A 19,262-nucleotide genomic window follows, 5' to 3' on the forward strand; every position below is an offset into this window, starting at 1 on the left:
GGGTATTTTTCACGTGTCCCAATTTTTATTTAGAAAATGCGATAGTTTCATAGTAAATTGCGAAACACGATGATCGTCTTTTGCAACCGAAAATTCCAGGATTGTAATGAATTATAGTGGGCATAGGTGTGTCAAGAAACGCCCGGCTGTCAAGTGGATTTTTTCCGAGAAATCGGATCCACCGAGGCAGTCACGATCCTCCCGATAGCAGAGCCAGCCGTTCAATCAGCCTGTCCGTGTATTTTCGTGGTTCCTTTAATTTTAGGACACTCCGGCGTGTTCTCGGACCATCGGCCAAGTAAAATTAAACTCCGAACTGTTTTTCTGTTTCTGGAGGCCGCGGCTAAATTAATCGTCGAACCGGGAACAACCACGGACCGGTTCGGGACTGGTCCAGCCACGCGTGACGCCCGGGAAAATGAAAAAAGTTGCTTGAAACGAATCACGGACCGACCGAGAGAGTACCATAGAATCGGTTTTTAAAACCGATGCAAATTGAATCGCTGCGATGAATTAATCGGGCCATCCAATCCTCGTTGATATACCTCCTCCTTTTGTTCGATTCCGTGAAAGAAACTCGGCTAATGTGAAAAGTACTGCGGAGTTCAGAAACGACTTTGACTGTTCTTGATTAATTCATTACGGAAAGGAGAAAAGTCATCAAAGGATATTTATCCTTTTCCAATAGGTACGCTACTCTGAATTCCTACTGAAAAAGAGCAAGATTTCTGGTGCGAGAACATTTTTTAGCGAAGCCGAACACCGTTTAAAATTAACCTATATTTTAAAAGGTTACTGGAATTGCGCCAGAATCTACTTGGAATTATTTTATACTCCCTGCAGGATTAAGTAGAAATTAAAAACCAAGAACTGCTTAAAAATTCTACGTAGAACTATTTTAATTTTTTACCGAGAATTCTGTGAAATTTCCACCTCCAGTTATATCAAATTCAACCTACAATTTTGCAAAAATTACTCCCAGAAATGCTTCAAAATTTCCTTTCCATTTTGTGATCATCTAAAATCTTTCAATTTTTTCTAGTCCCATAGAATTTTCTCGCACTCTGCATAAAACATTTTTTAATTATACCCACGATAATCCAAACGAACAGACATCACTCGTAATAATGGAAACATGAGTGGCTCAAACAAAAAAGCGCGAAAATTTTCCAGCAAGAGTGGCAGTGCTCGCAAAAATGGGACACTGCAAAAACTAACCGTCTCTCCGAGAGCATATCCAACATAAAATAACATGTACCTCGAAATTACTTTATACAGAATACGTCGTTTAAATATCATCATTTCTCTTCGTACTTTTGAAGGATCGAGTTCCCGTCGATACAAAAACTATTCACAATAATTACATTACTACACTTTAAACAAAAGCTGTCCCTCAATTTTTGTATCAATTATTCAAGATGTTCTAGACTCGATCAATTAATCACGGAAAATTCGCTTTCGCTTTCGCTTATCATTGATGATAGCAAATTAATCAGTCTGGAATTAAACAACTTTTAACAATATTCCTCGACCTAAGCAAAATCCCGAACTTCTCAAAATAACGAACCTAAAGTTTTCATGAAAATCCTCTCTATTTTCCATTTTTAACTTCCCTAGCTATTAGAAAACAAAATCAATTTTGACTTCGCGGCACAGTATCAACACCGGTGAATAAAAATTCGAAACATAAATTAAATTGAACAAACTCATAGTTCAATGTCGTGTACAACGGTTACGGAAATTTTGCCTCGTAATATTCTTTATTAAAAAAATTGTGAAACCGTCGAGGATGATGAAGAAAATTTTCGGTAAAGTTGGAAGGATCGCCAATAAGATTCGCGGAGTTCTCGCGAGGGATGCACGCCACTCATGCGGCGGCTAAACCTTGTATCGTTGATCTTCAGCCCCATAATCGTGATTCCCGGCAAATCCCATAACGCAAATCTCGGCTAAGCCCGGATGGTTCCATTCTCACGCTCTTCGAGACCCAAGAATATTCTCGGGAACGTTTCGCATCGCTTGTTCCGACCGAGCTTCTGCCTAGATTGCAACATAGTGCCTCACCGTTTCGTCCTGAATGCATCCGCGATCGCTATAATAACTGCATCGGCCCCCAACAATACCAAAACACCTCCCACAATTTATTAAGCTCCTTAGAGATACCAGCTCACCACCCTTCTCAAACTTTTAAAACTTCAACATGTTCTCAAAATTCAGATGAAGAGAAATTATATGAACATTATTAAAACGATACTGCTGCAATTATTATTTTCATTTGGCTATTTCTCTTCAGAAAATTAAACGGAATGCTCAGGGTACAATAAAAAATTAATAATATTTTTTTCTATACAATTCGAATTATTCTAGGGAAATTGCCAACACGGAAAACGAAATATTAAATTCCGGTTCCTTTTCGACCTATTTTTGAAAAATTGTTGATTTGAAGGAGCGAAGCCGAGGCATAAAAATAGAGTTTATCATGGGAAGCAATTAAAATTGCCTGCGGGCGATTCAGCCGTTTATTTTCTGTCACACTTCCGAGCACTTGGAAGGCGGTAAATGCAGGAACGAACGGAAGGATGGAGCCGGGAGATTTTAATTAATTTTAATTAATTTACTCGCTCGCCGGAGTGAGAGCAACCGGCAGGCTGCAACACGCACTCGGGTCTCTCGTATCCGTTTCGCGTTAAATCTCGGTCGTCGACGAGCCTCCAGGTATGTTCCAGGTGATGAAACACCTGGTTTGTGTCACGCGATTGCCGGACCGGTCTTATCAGCCTCGAATGGAGGCGTTTCGACGGAATGGTTCTGACAATGCGCGATACGTGAGTCCGGATTACGGACTAGGGTGGCTTTGGCTGACTATAAGCGATCAAATCGAGCCGACTGTGACAGTGTGATAAGTTACGACCATGCAATTGATTTGCGAAAGCATCCCGAACACGACAGAAATTATTTAGAAATTTTAGGAAACTATTTAGAAGTGGCTGTATGGAATTCCTCGGTATTTCAAGTGTCCTTTGCTGTTTTTAAACGTTGTTTAAAGCTTCTCAGAAAATTTTCGTTGATTAATAAATGGGAGATGTTCAAAGCTCCCCAGGAAATGTTAGTTATTCAACAAATTGCAGATCTTTGTAGGAAATAATTGAATAGACTTCCTCCGGAAGATTTCACTATCTTTCGACATCTTTTACTTGAAGCTTCTCGGAAAAGTTTTAATTAATAAGACCGTGCATCTCCATACCAAATGAAGCTCTTCCGAGGAGACTGAAAAGGATTGGAGATTGGAGTAAAACTTAAGAGAAGATTATGACGGAGAATTAACTGTTTTATCTTTTCTTTTTTTTTTTTTCTTTATACATATAATGTTGCTTCCAGGTGGAGATGTTGTACCAAAGATACTTCCTACGAATGAACCAGAGCAACATGACGCACGTGCTAGGCCTGCTGGCGGGACTGGCAATTGCTCTGGGACTTCTATTAATTATGCGACTATTTATGGACGATAACCAAGAATTTCTAGTCATGCTGGAGAGACCTGAGAACCTTTCATTGGCTGTCACACTGCTTTTCTGCATTGCGGTTTACACTGGTAAAGCGACACTCATTCTCACAACATTTGTCTAGGTTCACAGCGATTTTATTATTGTTAATATTCATTCAGACGTTCTGTAATACCAGTAGGCTACGTTTCTCATACGTAGCCCGACGGATTTCGTGAAGAAATTTAATTTCATAAGATAAGACAATACTCTCGAATTTCATATGATCAAGTAGAACAAGTCAATATGTGGTCAGACATATTAGAACAATTTTTAGTTTGGCAATGCAGCACATCCTAACCGGCAAATAAATTGTATCGATTGATAATGTCACAATTACATACAGAGATAACACAATCGTCACAGAAAAGTAATAGTTAATGTATTAGATTGGTCAAACAAATCAATTAAATTTTTATTTCTCCTTAAGGACCTAGTCTGGCAATATCCAAGCTTGCAGTTACCTTCATTATTGTCAACAATGGTGAATTCCAATCAGAAAACTAATACTTTATAACAGAAATGATCAGGCAAAGTAGAACGAGTCGATACATGGTCAGACACCACGGGCATTTAATTTAGATAAGCCCCCCCACCCCAACTCGATCGAAATATCGGTCTTCATTTAAAAACATGAATTGCATCAAAAAGCCAACGCAATTTGCCCTACCCACCAACGGCCTCGCTCGACAGACGTCACTGCGACTATAATCCCCCGGCAAAGTCACAGTAATACCAATTACGAACAAATTATTTCTCCGATGGTATTCCTCTGGGTTCTCTCTCTCTCTCTCTCTCTCTCTCTCTCTCTCTCTTCTCTGGTTGAAGAGACAGACGAAACTGAATCGCGAACAATCACCGCGACGAATGTTTCGAAATAGTCGGAAGGAAGATAATCCCGCGAGGCAAAATCCCGTAAGCCTCTTTCTGTCGTCTGTGTCGCGACGACGACTACGGTGACAAAGCCCTCGGTCCATTTGCCGACAGCGTAAAACCACCCGTGTCCCACGACAGCCTGATAAAAACGACCATGTTATCTCCGCTTTCCCGTGGGTGTAACCGGGAAGATCAAACCGGACAATAATGGATAAAACTGCGTTAACGGAATTCCCGCTCGCGGCCGTCTGCGACGGTCGACCATGGTTTCCAGCACGTGCAAAAACGCCGTTGCTAAAATATTCTCCCGAAAGAAATAAAACCAAGGCTTGACCATTGACTCCCATTATTTTTTCCCCGTTTCCCTCCCCGACACATTGCTAAATGAAAATGGCAGATCCAAGTGACCATTGGCGGGACTGCTAAAGTGCTAGTCGACTGCGATTTTCAGAAATGTTTACCATACGACTGATTTGATTGACTATCCAACTGATAACGGTACTATTAAGAGTGACTAAATTCCTCACAATTTAAAAATGGAAGAGGCTAAAAAAGAATTTTACTCATTTCTAATTAATTGCTGTTTTTGTCTGTATTTTCCAAAATTTAATCCCGACTGTAATCATTAATTCTATTAAATTTCTGATCACAATTTTTACAGTTTTTTAAAACAGTTGAGCATCATTCGTCTCTGCTTTAAGGCTAATTGTTGTATAGGCCACGTTACTTGATTATAACCACATTATTCATTTCTAACGCAGTGTGAGGCACGTGAAATGTTTTAACGAGCGAGTTTTATGTTTCAGCTTTGGTGGCGGCGATATCCCGACCAGGAATGAACGAGGTATGGTTGGCAGGGGTCAGTGTGATCATTCTGGTGACACTGCTGGCCATGCAGGTGTCGTTGAACGTCCACCTAGCCCTGGGATCGAAAGAGCATCGAAGCGGAGGACCGCTGGCGGCAGCCTGGGCTGTTTGCTTCTTCATCTACATGGCCTACGCGCTGCTACCGATTCGACTGCGATATGCATGCGTTGCCGGGTTCGTTTTCTCGGTGGCTCACTTGATCGGTGCATTCGCCCTCTACCCATCCCATTATCCAGCCATGATGGAACACGTAAGTGCCATTACTAACGCCCACTGATCGCTGGTTTGCGTGAGATACACTGATTTAAAGTACCATTACTTAGGGCGATCTCGCTCGCCTGAAAAGGCTGCGCATCGAACTGTGCAGACTCGAGAGTACAATAGACGTGTTAGGCGGCACTGTTTCTACGATTCATAAAAATTGTTCGAGGGAAAACTTCACTCGTGATTTCGAGTGGATGTGCACCAGGTGTAGTCAGCTAGGAATGCAATAGAATGTTGGTACAGGTGACTAGAAGGTTTCAGAATTTAATAAAATAACTATGAAAATTACAATAGACGTGTTATCGGCACTGTTTCTACGATCTATAAAAATTGTTGGAGGGAGAACTGCACTGGTTATTTCGAGTGGACATGCCCTAGGTTTAGTCAGCTAGGAATGCAATAGAATGTTAGTATAGGTGACTGTAAGGTCTCAGAATTTAATAAAATAACTATGAAGTAAATTTCGAGAATACCATATTATTCATTTGTCCACACACAGTGAATGTGAACAGTACAAATTGTGGGGACTATAAATAGTCTGTAAAGAATTAGAGGAGACCATAAAGGAGGGTCCAAATGTAGAAATTGTAGTAATTGAAAAGAACTCCTCAACTATAGACAAACTACCAAAACTGTGACGACTAGACACAAGTTATGGGGGGACTTAAAGACCATAGGCTCGTGTTTTATCAATAGTGATTATAACTCGTAGAAATGGTGACTACAAGCAGCAAAGCAACAATAAAATTTTCCTCGAGCCATCGATTAGAGCGGCACAAGAATGGCACTATTCATAGTGACGCTAATGAGCCATGCGACAGTCCCAATTACAGGGGACTATAAATATCGCAGCCGGCCGTTACTCAACGGCCGATAATAATAGTCCGGAGAAACGGAAGCAAGCAGTCGCGTGCTGTATGTCAACGTTGCGGCGAGACCACGAAAACCATCGTCGTCGAGGAATTTGAATGCCGCTGGCCGACGGAAACTTCAATGGCCGAACGGGAGAGGAGAGGATGCACGCGGAGTGCATAGGATGCATGGGAAGCATTTGCACTTGTGAGCGTCCGCGTTAACCACCACGATTATTATCCCGAAACGGTGCGATCGACGCGTCGTTGGATCGCGATACCACAGGCGATGCATGCCACACGAAACCATCGGTGCAGCACGCCCGACTGCACGTGTTAATAATAGACTGCAGGTGCATCAGAAGGTGCAACTAAGATGCACCGGGGAATATTTGCAGGGAGCGTTCACCCCGCGGTTCCCGTTCCACAGGGACGGCGATAACGGTGTCGATCAACTGCACCGAGCGCAACGTGGCGGATGCACTGGAACGTTGGAGGACCTCCAAAGTGCATACACGATGCACTCGTTGCGAATCAATTTTGGTTTAATTAATCCGTGGTCCTGAAATTTAATTTTCCATAAAATGCCAACGGTCGGACGATGGGAAATATTTTTGGGGTATTAGGAATGCATTCAGGATGCACTTTTTGTAAATCGACTGATTATTTCAAGGGGCTTAAAATTCGATTTACTGTAGAGTGACAATGGTATCACGGGAGCGACTTCAACAAAAATTTCTGGTGGCTCCCAAATGCATCCAGAATGCACTTTTTGAGAATCGAAATTTCATTACTCGGGGGTTTTAAAAATACAATTGTCTGTGGAATGATAATGGAGATGCGCACAGGAGACGCTGTGCGTGAATCGAGGAGGATTTTATTAAATTTTATTTAAAATTCCGACTTGTGGAATGACGATGCTATGATAGGAGAGAGACAATAGAGATTTGCGAGAATTATCGGGGGATGAATCGACGACAGAAAACAATTGTGCTCCCGTGTCTCGTTAAATCGACGAGACCAGCGGCTAAATCTTCGAGGGCCGAATGCTAACGAGCAACAATAGACGAACGAGCCGGTTAACGAGCTACAAAGCGCACCGGATACCTGACGCAATCGCGCATAGGATTAGCTAAAACCCTATGATCGATACAGAACGTACGAATGTGCCGGGGCTTGAATAGAAGATTTTGGCCGTGGCGTAATGACTCTCGCAAAATCGTGCGCACATACGCAGCCATGTCACGGCGAAACTATTTCGAATTAATTCGACGATCAACACCGTAATGACGGTAAATGGCTGACCAATTATTTGTCAATGGGACACTGCAAACCGACGACGATACCCAACCCGAATGAAAATAGCTCATCCCTTGCCCTTTACGGTTCAAAAATTATCCCTACCAACTAAACACAGCAGTAATGGACAAGGCCTTCAGAAAAATCTGGAAAAATGTAATATGGTAATTCATAACCAGTGGAATTTTTCAGGATTTTTATACCCTCTGAAGGCTACGCAATTAAAATAACTTTATTCGAACTAATGACGGTATTCATGGGATGCCGAAACATATGAGAATTACTGGCAATGTATAAATATACAGGGTCCTCGGGAAAATTTACAAAAATTCATAATGATAATCTGTGGACGGTAGAATTGTTCAGGATTTTTATATTCTTCGATGCCCGCGTGATTAAAGTAATTTTATTAAAGGTAACGATGGTATTCCAGGAATACGAAATTTTCAAGTGTGACTGTCCTCTTCGAAATAACGAATATCTTGCACAAAGTCACGTGGAAACAAACGAACCTGGTATTCATACGGAAGACCCTCGGCTAAAATCGCAACGGTAAATGTTAATTGGCAAACGGTAGAATTAATCACGAATTTAATTTTCTCCTACAGAGCGTCGTTATGAAATTTATTTTATTCGAAAGTAATAATCGACCGAGACAAAATGTTTAATTGCGCAGAGGAAATACTTTTCGTATCAGGCACCAGGGCGGAGAACAATAGAATACCGTATCCCCAAAGTGAAACAAATGGCGGTAATGAACCCGTAAGGGAATTTCATTGGGTACACTCGGAAGGAGTAGAACAGACGGCGCGGCGTCGGCGGCACCAAACGGAAAAATTAATTTGCCCGTTTAATCAAGCTCCTTGCAGTCGAAACGGAGGCCTCCTGGTGCGCCAGGCGCGCTCGGAAATTACCGGATATTGAAATTGACGTCTAATTAGCGCGAGTTGCATTACTCGAGCGGTGGGAGCCGCGCTGATCGTGTTTTGTTCGATTAATCCGGGACCTTTGTCCCCGGGAAGGTTTAACCGTATCAAAGGGTAAAATTGCTCGGCATTCACGCTGCGCGATCCCGCACGCCCCCAACAAATGAGAAACTGCGAGGACTCGACATGCCCCGGCCCGCCGAACGCCATTTTTCAAGCCGACGCCACCACCCACGAGAACAGCTGCGAAAATTTCAATTCATCCTGCCACCGGGGGCTTCCCTGAATTATTCAATGACTGTCCGCGACAGAACAACGCCAAACCGTCCACGTGATCGCACCGAAACGACCGCATAGCTGCCACACTAATTTCTGCAAAGCCCCAAGTGGTGCTATCTTCCGGGAAAATTATTCAAAGGAAGACTAGCATTTAAATAATTTATTTCGAAACCTTCACTACTTGACAAAATTTGGGAAAAAATCTGAATGCAAAGAACATCGTTGCCTTTGTGAGTAAAAATTTTCTTTCACATTCCTATGTCAAAATATTGAGATATTACATTTCGAACATTAGGTGTAACGTTGGGATAAATCTCCAATTTTGACGATCTGAACCCAAGACGACAGCGTCTTTTAATAAAAATTGTGGCGACAATTTTCCCGAGGAAAAATAATTTATTTCGTAGAAAAGATTGAATTTAAATGCTAGAAAGAATATTGCTGTATATTTTCATCAGAATGTCGGCGTGGAAAATACACAGTAGTTTGACAGATTATTTTTATGGAAAACCAGGATGCCCAGAAGGACCATTTCGAATTTTCCGAACCGCCCAGCAGGATGTCGATAAAATAAATTGTCGATTACTTTGACTAGGTCCGTACGCCAAATTTGACTGGCTGTGCTCGATCAAACGACTTTGAAAAGCGCTGTTGTCGCGCGCACAGTGATGCGTGACGTGGAAATTAATTTTCTAGAACGAAGTGACGCAGGGGCGTCGGGTGTAGTTTTTAAAACGGATACGTCATGAGTACACATGGAGATATTGTAGGTTGGTCTGGGAACATATGCGTTGAACGATAAGAGATAAGGAAACAGATCGATGCAGGGGAAGCATAAAGCTGACAGGGTCGACTCTCAAATCTCACGGAAACGGTTCGTTCTTATTGGATTTCTTAGCAGCTTTGTGTCTTCATCCATCAACGAACCCTGCACACGAGCATCGCGGACCAATTTATTTAAGTATTATTATGCTGAAAGCCTCGGGAAAGATAGTCGATACCCCTTCGACGTTTATTGATGCACGGAAACCCTGTCTCTGAATACGCGATAGCCTCGCTCCTACGCGGTCAGCATTATATTTCACTTGTTCGTTTAAAATAATTATTATACCTCGCTTCGTCGTTGACTTCAGCTCGACATACCGAGTCGGTTGAAAATGATACGGAAGAATTTCACTGGATAAATCGAATCAACTGTTAAAAACGGACGACTCTTATGGACAAATAAAAATCGACAATTTACATGGGCAAGAAATTCCTAACAATACTACAGCAACAATTAACAACACGAATTACGTTAACTGCCACGTCATTCACATATTACTGACAGTGATTTTTGCCTAGGTTTAGAAATTCATTTTTATTATAAGATATCCAGATAAACCGTATTTTATTGGAGTCTTTCGATTTCAAAAGGGCCAAGACTTTGGCCTTTAGTTAAAGGGCTAAATGGCTAAATTACTCTAATTTTGTCAGAATCACTGGGGTTGATATTTGACACTTAACGTGTCGAAGCGTCGTCTAATAAATCACAGGAAATATTTCGAGTAGCACGCCACGGAAGATTGTATGAAAAATTGCATACACAAGGAGGCGACACCATCCTGGATATTATGCGACGATATGTTCGGTGAAAAAGTAAAATAAAGACGTGACCGAGTGCAATCAATTCCCCCAGGTGATCAGACTAAATTATCACCGCGTCCCGCCTGCATCCCCCAGACAGCAATTCCTATGAAAAACGGTTCGTTTGGAGTTGAAAAGCCGAATAAAAGTGTCTGTCGAACATGGTCACGTAGCTTAGGGAAGAGACGGGACCGGCGACGACGACGACGGGTAGGTACCGTTCCTCATAACTGTTCACGGAACGACAAATTACTCTCGGCTGGACGTGACTCTAGCCCTCTGCCTCCTTCCACGTGGGCGCGCGCGCATGCACACACACACACACACACACACACACACACATATACACCTCTTTGAAAGGGTGCTGCGAGAATCTGAAGTCAAGACAGGGGTTGCAATCACACCGCGGTTAGGACGTGACGTCCACCTCTATTAGAGGCATCTCCTTGCTCGACGCGTCTACCGGGTGTCCAACACCCTTTGAACAAGACTGTTCAATACCCGACAAGCTTATACAAGCTGTCAAAGCGTCGACTGCATGCTGAGGGCCCTCGAGTCGCCGACCCACTGCAAAAGGAATCCGTTATAGAGCGGTATGAATACTTGATACCGCCGGGAACGCGCGAGATGCTCGGCCGTGAAACGGTTCTGCCATTTTTAACCACCCTGTGCACGTGCCATTTTAGATCCTTCAGGTTTTAAAATAGTTTTTCCGGGGCCTCCGAAACGGTCCCCGAATTTATTCAGACAACAGGCTGCCTGCCCCACGATAAACTGTTCTCTTCAATTTGTAGGAATTTAGCAATTTATTGCTAAAATTTTCAACAACCCTGGCCGTGCAATTTCGAATCGGAAACAATTTTTCGGATCTCTGGAAGAGGCCAGGATTCTGCTGGAATAGATCGACTCTCCCGCCTCGAACAATGTTGAAACCAGTCCACGTGCTCAATCGAAAACAACAATATTGAATTCCGTCCGTGTACTCGATCTAAAAAAAAAAATCAGCAATGTTCAAAACAGTTCGTATACTCGATGCAAAAAATTCTCGATGATCAAAAGGGGGAACATATTCAATCCAAGAATGCAAGAATATGCGTCGCAATAAATCAATAATGACCAACAGATTAAATAAATGTAATTCAAGCGAAAGAAACCGCAATCCCGTCGCAGTAAATAAATTGCGGAACAAAAAGAATCCGATCGAAAGCGACGAGACTTGATTTCGCCGTAGAATCGAATTTCCAATACTTTCCGCTAATAGAAGTCAAAAGATCAACGGCGGGGGCGAACGGCGAAAGAATCGAAATGTTTACCAGAGGAGCGGGTTAAGAGAGACAGAGAAAGAGAGAGAGAGAGAGAGAGAGAGAGAGAAAGAGGGAGTAAAAGGAAATCGTGCGGGGATCGGGAACGAGTTGAAAAGTCATTCAGCGGCCACCTCCGGCAGGAAATAAACGCATCTGTTTGGTCTCTGGGCAGCACGAAAAAAAGAAGTTGCAGAACGGCACTGCCAGCTCGACAATTTGTGAAATTGCTGTCCGGCTACAAAGAGAGTGTTGAACAGAGAAGAAAGAGCGACGAGGGACACGGGGGGAGACACGGGAACACAGGTGAATAGTGTATTTCGAACGCGGGAGATGATACAACCTAGCGAGATTCTACGATCTTGAAATTATTGTGATCGGTGTTGCGCTGTTCGAGGAGGCGAGGCCATTAAAAATATATTTAGAAAAGAAATTGCACTCGCGTCTCCTCTCCTCTCGATCTTAGTTGCCTGACACGTAGACGACGATAAATCCCCAATTATTGGACACGAGGATTTTTTATTCCCGGCTTTGTTGGACGACTCTCCCGAGGGATAATTAGATTTTCAATTTCGAAACGGGAATGGAGATTTAGTATCTGTAAAATGGTCCGCCAAGGAAATGGAGTGCTTTAAATGATAATTGTCTTCGAGATGTTGAATTAAATCTTTGAAAACTCGAATCCCGAGAAGATGAATTTCCCCGGCGAATAAATCTTCCGGACAAATAAATTTTTCAGAAGCTGAATCTCTGCTTCGAATTTTAATGAAAGTAAGATAAAATATACCCAAGCAGAACAATAGGTTGATATTTACTTTGAAAATCAGCGAAGAAAGGATGTGAATAAATTCTTGAGAAAATAGTGGAATTTCATGATCGAGATAAATCTGAATGTTTATTAGGAAAAAATGCATCTCTGATTCCAGATGGGGTATGATAAAGGAAAGTCGGTGAACCACCGTGGTCTGGCAACAAAGTGGGAAGTCATAAAGCCGATTTGATAATGACAAATCCAGACAAGCCGCAGAATCAGACGCCGCGGTTAAACCGAGAAAATATGTCTGTTCCCAGGGAACTTAACCGCGCAGAAACGCGAAAGGGAGTTGGCAACCATTTGCGAAATTGCTCGGTTAACGAGCGTTCAAGGGACGCCTGGGATTCGAGATCTGCTCTCAACAATCTTCCCCAGGAACATCAGGCAACGGCGTTTATCAGCCATCTGTTTCAAAGCCTCGATCAATTAACAACTGCTATTTTTACCAACAAGTAAATCCTATCTTCGCGCCAACTATTACAACAGACCCGCTCCACACCATTACAATTACCGTCCGCCATTTTTCCGGACGATTCCCCGCACAATTAACCGTAGACACAACCTCTAAATGTCGAGCCACGATTTTTACCTTGACGGTTAACGATAAGGAAAAAAATTTGTTTGAGTGCTCGACAACATCCGCATTAAATAACTAAAAATTGCTATTAGTTTTAATAGAATTCTACATGCCATTCATAATTATCGTGAATTGGAAAGTGATATCGTGAAGCATGGTTTAATAATTCTAAAAGTTGAAGCGGACTGACATTAGCAGTCATGATACACTTGCATTTTGTTGATCGAACACCGGTGAAATGAATGTCAGATTTAATTGGAAATAATGCAGGGGGATAGAAAATTGTGTGATCAATTGCAAGGGGACGTGAAATTCCGAAATAACCGGGGAAATACGGAGGGCCATCGATTAAACGTCCGCTTGGCATGATCAAAGACCACAGAAACGCGGAATGCACGCGGAAGGACCGAGCGAATGTCAGTCAGATTTTCAGAAACAGAAGCTGAAGAAGGGAACTGGAACGGAATGCCAGGGGAAGACGGTCTGACAGTGATTCACGAAACTCGATTAACTTTTCCATCAGCATGCTAGGCGTACTTGGGCTCCGGTGTAACGCGACGTCCTTCATCGTTCGCAGCCCGCTTCCGGTTCGGAAAACGTGCGAGCATCGATTCGATGCAAAATCGATTGGTCGAGAGAATGCTCCTTCGGGCTTGTCCCGAAACGATTCTCTTCCTCGCCGTGATTCGTGAACGGAATCGATAATATTTAACGAGCGACAGAGACAGATTTCTCGAGAGAGATAGACACGATGCTGGATCGCTTCGTCGAGAGGATCTCGTGTGGAAAAATCTTGTCAAGCGAATTTTTCTTTATCAAAATCCACGGGAAATGTGCAGGCGAACCGGAGAGAGATTCAGAATGCTAATTAAACGAAATCAATTAACCGGAGTTTGACTGGTGGCTGCTGCGAACACAGAAAATAATGGGCCAATTTGCTCGGTCAATATTTTACATGATACCCACCAGCACCAGGGTAGCTACGCAGCTAGTACGCGAATCCAATCGGCAATTAACTCTTGCAAATAGAATTCGATTATGCAAATTTGACGCGGACTTTGAAATACATTGCGAGACCAGATTTTTTGGAAAATTCCCTGTTCGAGATTTGGAAACTTAAACACGGACAATGAACCATGCAAACTGTTCTTGAACCCTGAAGACAGGCAATGAACCTTGCAGAAACACTTCGTACCGATCAGAAATACTCTGGCCTCTTCAGCAAGGCCTTGATGTCTCCAAGCAGACATTGAACCAGTCGCACAGGCCTTGACCTAACCGCAAAAAAATTAACGAGCCGTATATTCCGAAAATGAAACATTTCTCGTCAAGGTCAGACTCCGCCAAAAGGCTTCACGAAGAATGGAAGGTACTAAACATTGAAATCATCAAAAAAGTAATCTTGAAGGGAGCACATGCGCACCACGAAAGCCACATTCATCAAGGTTCTTTCTCGTAAAGAATCCCATTCATCAAAAAGCTCCGAACGCCGAGAGCTTTATCTTGAAGAAGACAAGAGAAATTTGCAAATCTGGTCCTCGGAGAATTCAGACTGCGTTCCCACCGATATAACACGAGCAACAGGAACACTAACCCCCGAGAGCTCGTGACGTCAGAATCCCAGCACCCGATGCTTTAGCTATTCATATATTCGTTCATTTAAATAAAGAAAAAAGGAGGAGGAACGAAATTACTGGGAAATGTACACAAAGCTGGATCCGGCAGGATGTATTCCCGAAAACCCCTGGGGGGGAGCGACCCTAAGGAAAAAGAATAGCTTAGGGAATGATGGGACGCGTTTATACATATTTCTTTGGTGAGATAATGCTTTTACAGATGGGAAGAACATCTATTATCGAGAGTTCATTAAGGCTCTTTATTTTCGAACACTTTTTCTTTTCTGCATTTCGCAGGAAATTTTTACCGTGAACAGATACACTATTTTTTCGAACTATAATAATATGGGACTGACTTTTCCGCAAAGCTCGACCAGGATTCTGGAAATTTCGGGAAGAATTGCAAGGATGATACCAAAAAAAAAAAAAGAAAAAAAATGGTGTGTTTATATTTCAAGCAGGACCAAAAAATTCTAGAACAACACGCATTTTATTCCGCGTTATTTTTCCCTGTATATTTAAATATGGATTTTCCAACTGTTCTAAAAAAAAAAGTTCTGACGTGTACTTTCAAGAATACAATTGGTAACTAAAAATATACTGTATATTTTAATTTTGTATTTTCTGTGCATCTGTATTACTGCGTTCGAAAACAAATTAATTGAGCAGATGAAATTTAACGTAATTTGAGGGAAGAATTGATAACGGAGTATTCGTAATACAAAATTAGATTTCTGAAGGAATTTTCTTTCCCAGCACAGTAAAGCATTATTATAAAAAAAAAGTGACTCACGGAGGAAAAGTCGATGTTAGAACGGTACCACGATCGATGGCGAGTTTTCATTCTGCCGTACGACTGATTCAATTTTTTCTAGACTCTAGGGGAGTGCAGTTTACCTTCATTCCGCGTAAATCGACAGAACGCTGAACATTCGCCAACGTTATGAAAAATAAATAAACAAATAGCATGAACGGAAACATGTCGAGAAAAACCTGGCCGTGCGTTTCTTTCCTCGAGGACGTTAAATTGCGTTACCAATTGAAAACTAACATACACAGTTGCTGGCAATCGAGACTGCAAAGACCCCGTTAATTAAACAAATATTTAAAAAACACGGACTCCCGTGAACACAATCGTATTCATCGATCCACCTCCGCGTATGCTTTGATATTAATTGCCAAAGACATCTATGCCATGAGAAAAAATATTGCACGATCCCAACCGATAATGTAAATAAATATCGCAACAGGAGCGCGCTCGCAGCAGCCGTAGTAAAATTTGTGGAAAACCCGATAAAATTAATGGAATCCATCGATAAAGGACGGCCGGATTAATGGTTGACGTGCATCACTTAAATTCCGTGTCCCTGAAATTTAATTAAATCTAACGCGTTTAACGGCGGAAATGGAATTGCTGGAATTATGGGAACCGATCGCAAGAATGCAATTAATATCGGGATGTGCTCAATTTTCGGGGAATATTGCAACGCGCGTGACGAGGATACTGTGCGGCCTCTTGTGTAAAATGTCGTTTTTGTAATGGAAAACTCTGTGTGGCGAAAACAACTCAAATGACAAAATATCTAAATGGCAAAATACCTAAGTGACAAAATAACAAAATGGCAAAATACCTATGTGACAAAATATCTAAATGGCAAAATACCGAAGTGACAAAATATCAAAATGACAAAATATCGAAATGGCAAAAAATCTAAATATATGAAATATATGAAAATATATGACGCATAAAAATATACGAAATTTTGAGAGAGATCTTTTTCTGTTTTCGGGTGAAGGTGAAATTTGGAACATCTGTTTATGAGCCCAGCTATCCGCGAAATAGTGACGAGAGATGATAAAAATGGAGGCTTATGTTTGACGCACGGATCGATGCACACGAGAGGAAAGATCGAAACATTTTGTGACCATTGAACCGGAAGATTCAATTGGCGTTTGAAGCGAAGAATCTACGATGCCGGAGCATGATCGGATACGCGATCAGAAAAACAGCACCGAATGCCGAGAATGTCGTATACGAGGATGAACATCGACGTGTCCTCCGCTTCCGGCATTAGCATTGTTTTCGTGCGAACAAATGCTGACGCGTGAACCAAATTCCGAATAATGTAAACTGGAGCTCCATCCTCCATCCATCCATTTCTATTTTCCCGTGAAATAATATTTCTGTGCACCGGACAATATTTTACAAAATGATTTTCCATCGAGTGAGATACAACAAAAATATTTTAAGCCACGCATACAATTTTTTAAATACTGACGATACAGTCCGTATTGACAATTAGATATCTGGAAAATTCACTCATAGAGACGATATTCAAATGAATATTTCCTTATAAATTAATGCCAGTATAATAATTATTATTCAACGCCCTACAGCCTTCGCCTTTCACGACAGTCGGAGGATATTTTCAGTGCATTCGGACCCCCACCAACTGGGAGGGATAATTAATTTTTTCTACACCGAACATGACCCACTGGAGAGTCGCAGGATTCCACCATCGGCAGTGGTTAAAACTTCCAGAAGCAATTAGCACGCTAGCACTCGATAATGCAAATGAGATGCAGGGAGGAGATCGCCTTCATTTGAGTTCTGATCCACTTATGAAATGCTCAGTATGTTAATTTCATCGATCGCTTGGAAAATGTTCTAAAACTTCATTCCGAAATCCTACGAAATCGGACAAAAATTTATGAGCAATGGTTCAGAATAAAGTGCAGCGATGTAATATTTTATATCTAAATATAGTCGTCGAATAAAATCGGGAAGTCAATGTTGAGGGTCTAGGGATGTTTCCTCGGTGATAGAATAAATTGTTAGTAATTTGTTCGAGTGAATCCGAGTAAGGAGAATTAGACAACGGTTCAAAATAATGTGCAGCGATATAAAATAAAATATAGTCGTCGAATAAAATCGGAAAGTCGATGTTGAGGGTCTAGGGATGTTTCCCCAGTGATAAAATAAATTGTTAGTAATTTGTTCGAGTGAATCCGAGTAAGGAGAATTAGACAGAGTGTTGGTACAAGTCTCATGCGCAACACTCGGGATTAAAGAGGCACTCAACAAGCTTACTCGAAGATAACCAACCTCCTAGGAAATATCGGCTGGATACATCACGACATCGCGTGGAAGCACGATCGAACGTAAAAGCTAGAAACTTCCGGTAACAGCCGGCAAGATGTACAGCAGACAACTCGTCAAGTTGTTCCGGTTTAAGTAACATCCTGTTGAAGATCAAGAAACCATGACTTCCACTGGATCGTTTATTGAATCTTCCTCCGACCTTACGACGGATTAAACCACTCTGCCAAATGGAAGCCAAATGTCGATCTTTACTCTTGCGAACACTATAAACCATAAACCAATCCCATCACCCCCAGCCAGTAAATCCTTCAACGTCGCGGACACTGCAATCATAACAAATATGTTACCTCTGGGGAGAAACAGCGCAGAACATCGTTAACAATTTCCATCTTTAAAGAAATAAATAATTATAAAATTCTACTCAGTTAAAATCTTAGAAATCCCTAAGATTCTTGTATCAATACCAGAAAACTTATAATTAAAAAAAGAGTAGAGGGAATAATTAAATTAACAACCGAAAAAATTCCTTTGAAACGAAAATCAAATTGCTAGGAACGTATTAGCAAGGAATAAAAATTATTACATGTACAGTAAAATGATTAACATATCGGAAGATTGGGTGACACGATTAATAAATTCGAGATGAAAATTTTTAGCGATAAATGAGGGCACAAGGTGAGAGTGCGAGGGTAATATAAATTGCAAACTCTCGTAATTTTTGCAAATGAGGATTTACGGGAAACGGAGGTCATCAAATGATCCGAACCAGATCCACGAGCCTAAATAATTAATTGAGAGGTAGGCGCAGGTAGGTCGAATTGCAATTTGACTACGAGACGGGAAAACGTACTCGGCGGTACCAAATGGCCCCGGTGTGCATAATACAACGAATAATCTCGTAGAATTCCTGAATAATTACCTGGCTAATTCCTACCGGTTTTAATCATTCGCGAGCAGCTTTCTCTGCGATTACCTGGCTAATCGGTTCCGATATTTTATTCCGGGCATATTATGCCAACTCCCACTGGGAACCAGGCAAACGAATTTGTCTTACTCCGTTTTTTCGCGTCCAGAGAAAAATTAATTCTCGCCTTGGAAGCGCTGAGATAATTACACCTTGGCCATAATTCAAAGAAGCAAGATCGAATAATTTATTGGAGAACATTAAACACAGAAGGACGCCATAAGCTACAGCAGGACAATTGAATGAAACTGTTAATGAGGATTATAGTTACAGTAGGAATTTGTTGGGTAATTTCTAGAAAAGAAATTTTTAAAAATATTGATTATGGAGGTGGACGATCGAGGATGAATTTGAATA

General features: G+C 41.6%; 1 protein-coding gene across 1 annotated transcript in view; it reads left to right on the top strand.

Annotated features, from left to right (window-relative positions):
* The window catches only part of LOC143359198 (adenylate cyclase type 6), a 63,748-nt gene that overhangs the window by 20,879 nt on the left and 23,607 nt on the right, over positions 1-19,262 (top strand). The window contains exons 5-6 of the mRNA XM_076796958.1: positions 3,379-3,592; positions 5,225-5,535. Of these exons, the coding sequence (XP_076653073.1) occupies positions 3,379-3,592; positions 5,225-5,535 (525 nt within the window). The remainder of the gene's footprint in view (positions 1-3,378; positions 3,593-5,224; positions 5,536-19,262) is intronic.

The sequence above is a fragment of the Halictus rubicundus genome, chromosome 11, assembly GCF_050948215.1.
Source record: "Halictus rubicundus isolate RS-2024b chromosome 11, iyHalRubi1_principal, whole genome shotgun sequence".
Taxonomy (NCBI): Eukaryota; Metazoa; Arthropoda; class Insecta; order Hymenoptera; family Halictidae; genus Halictus; species Halictus rubicundus.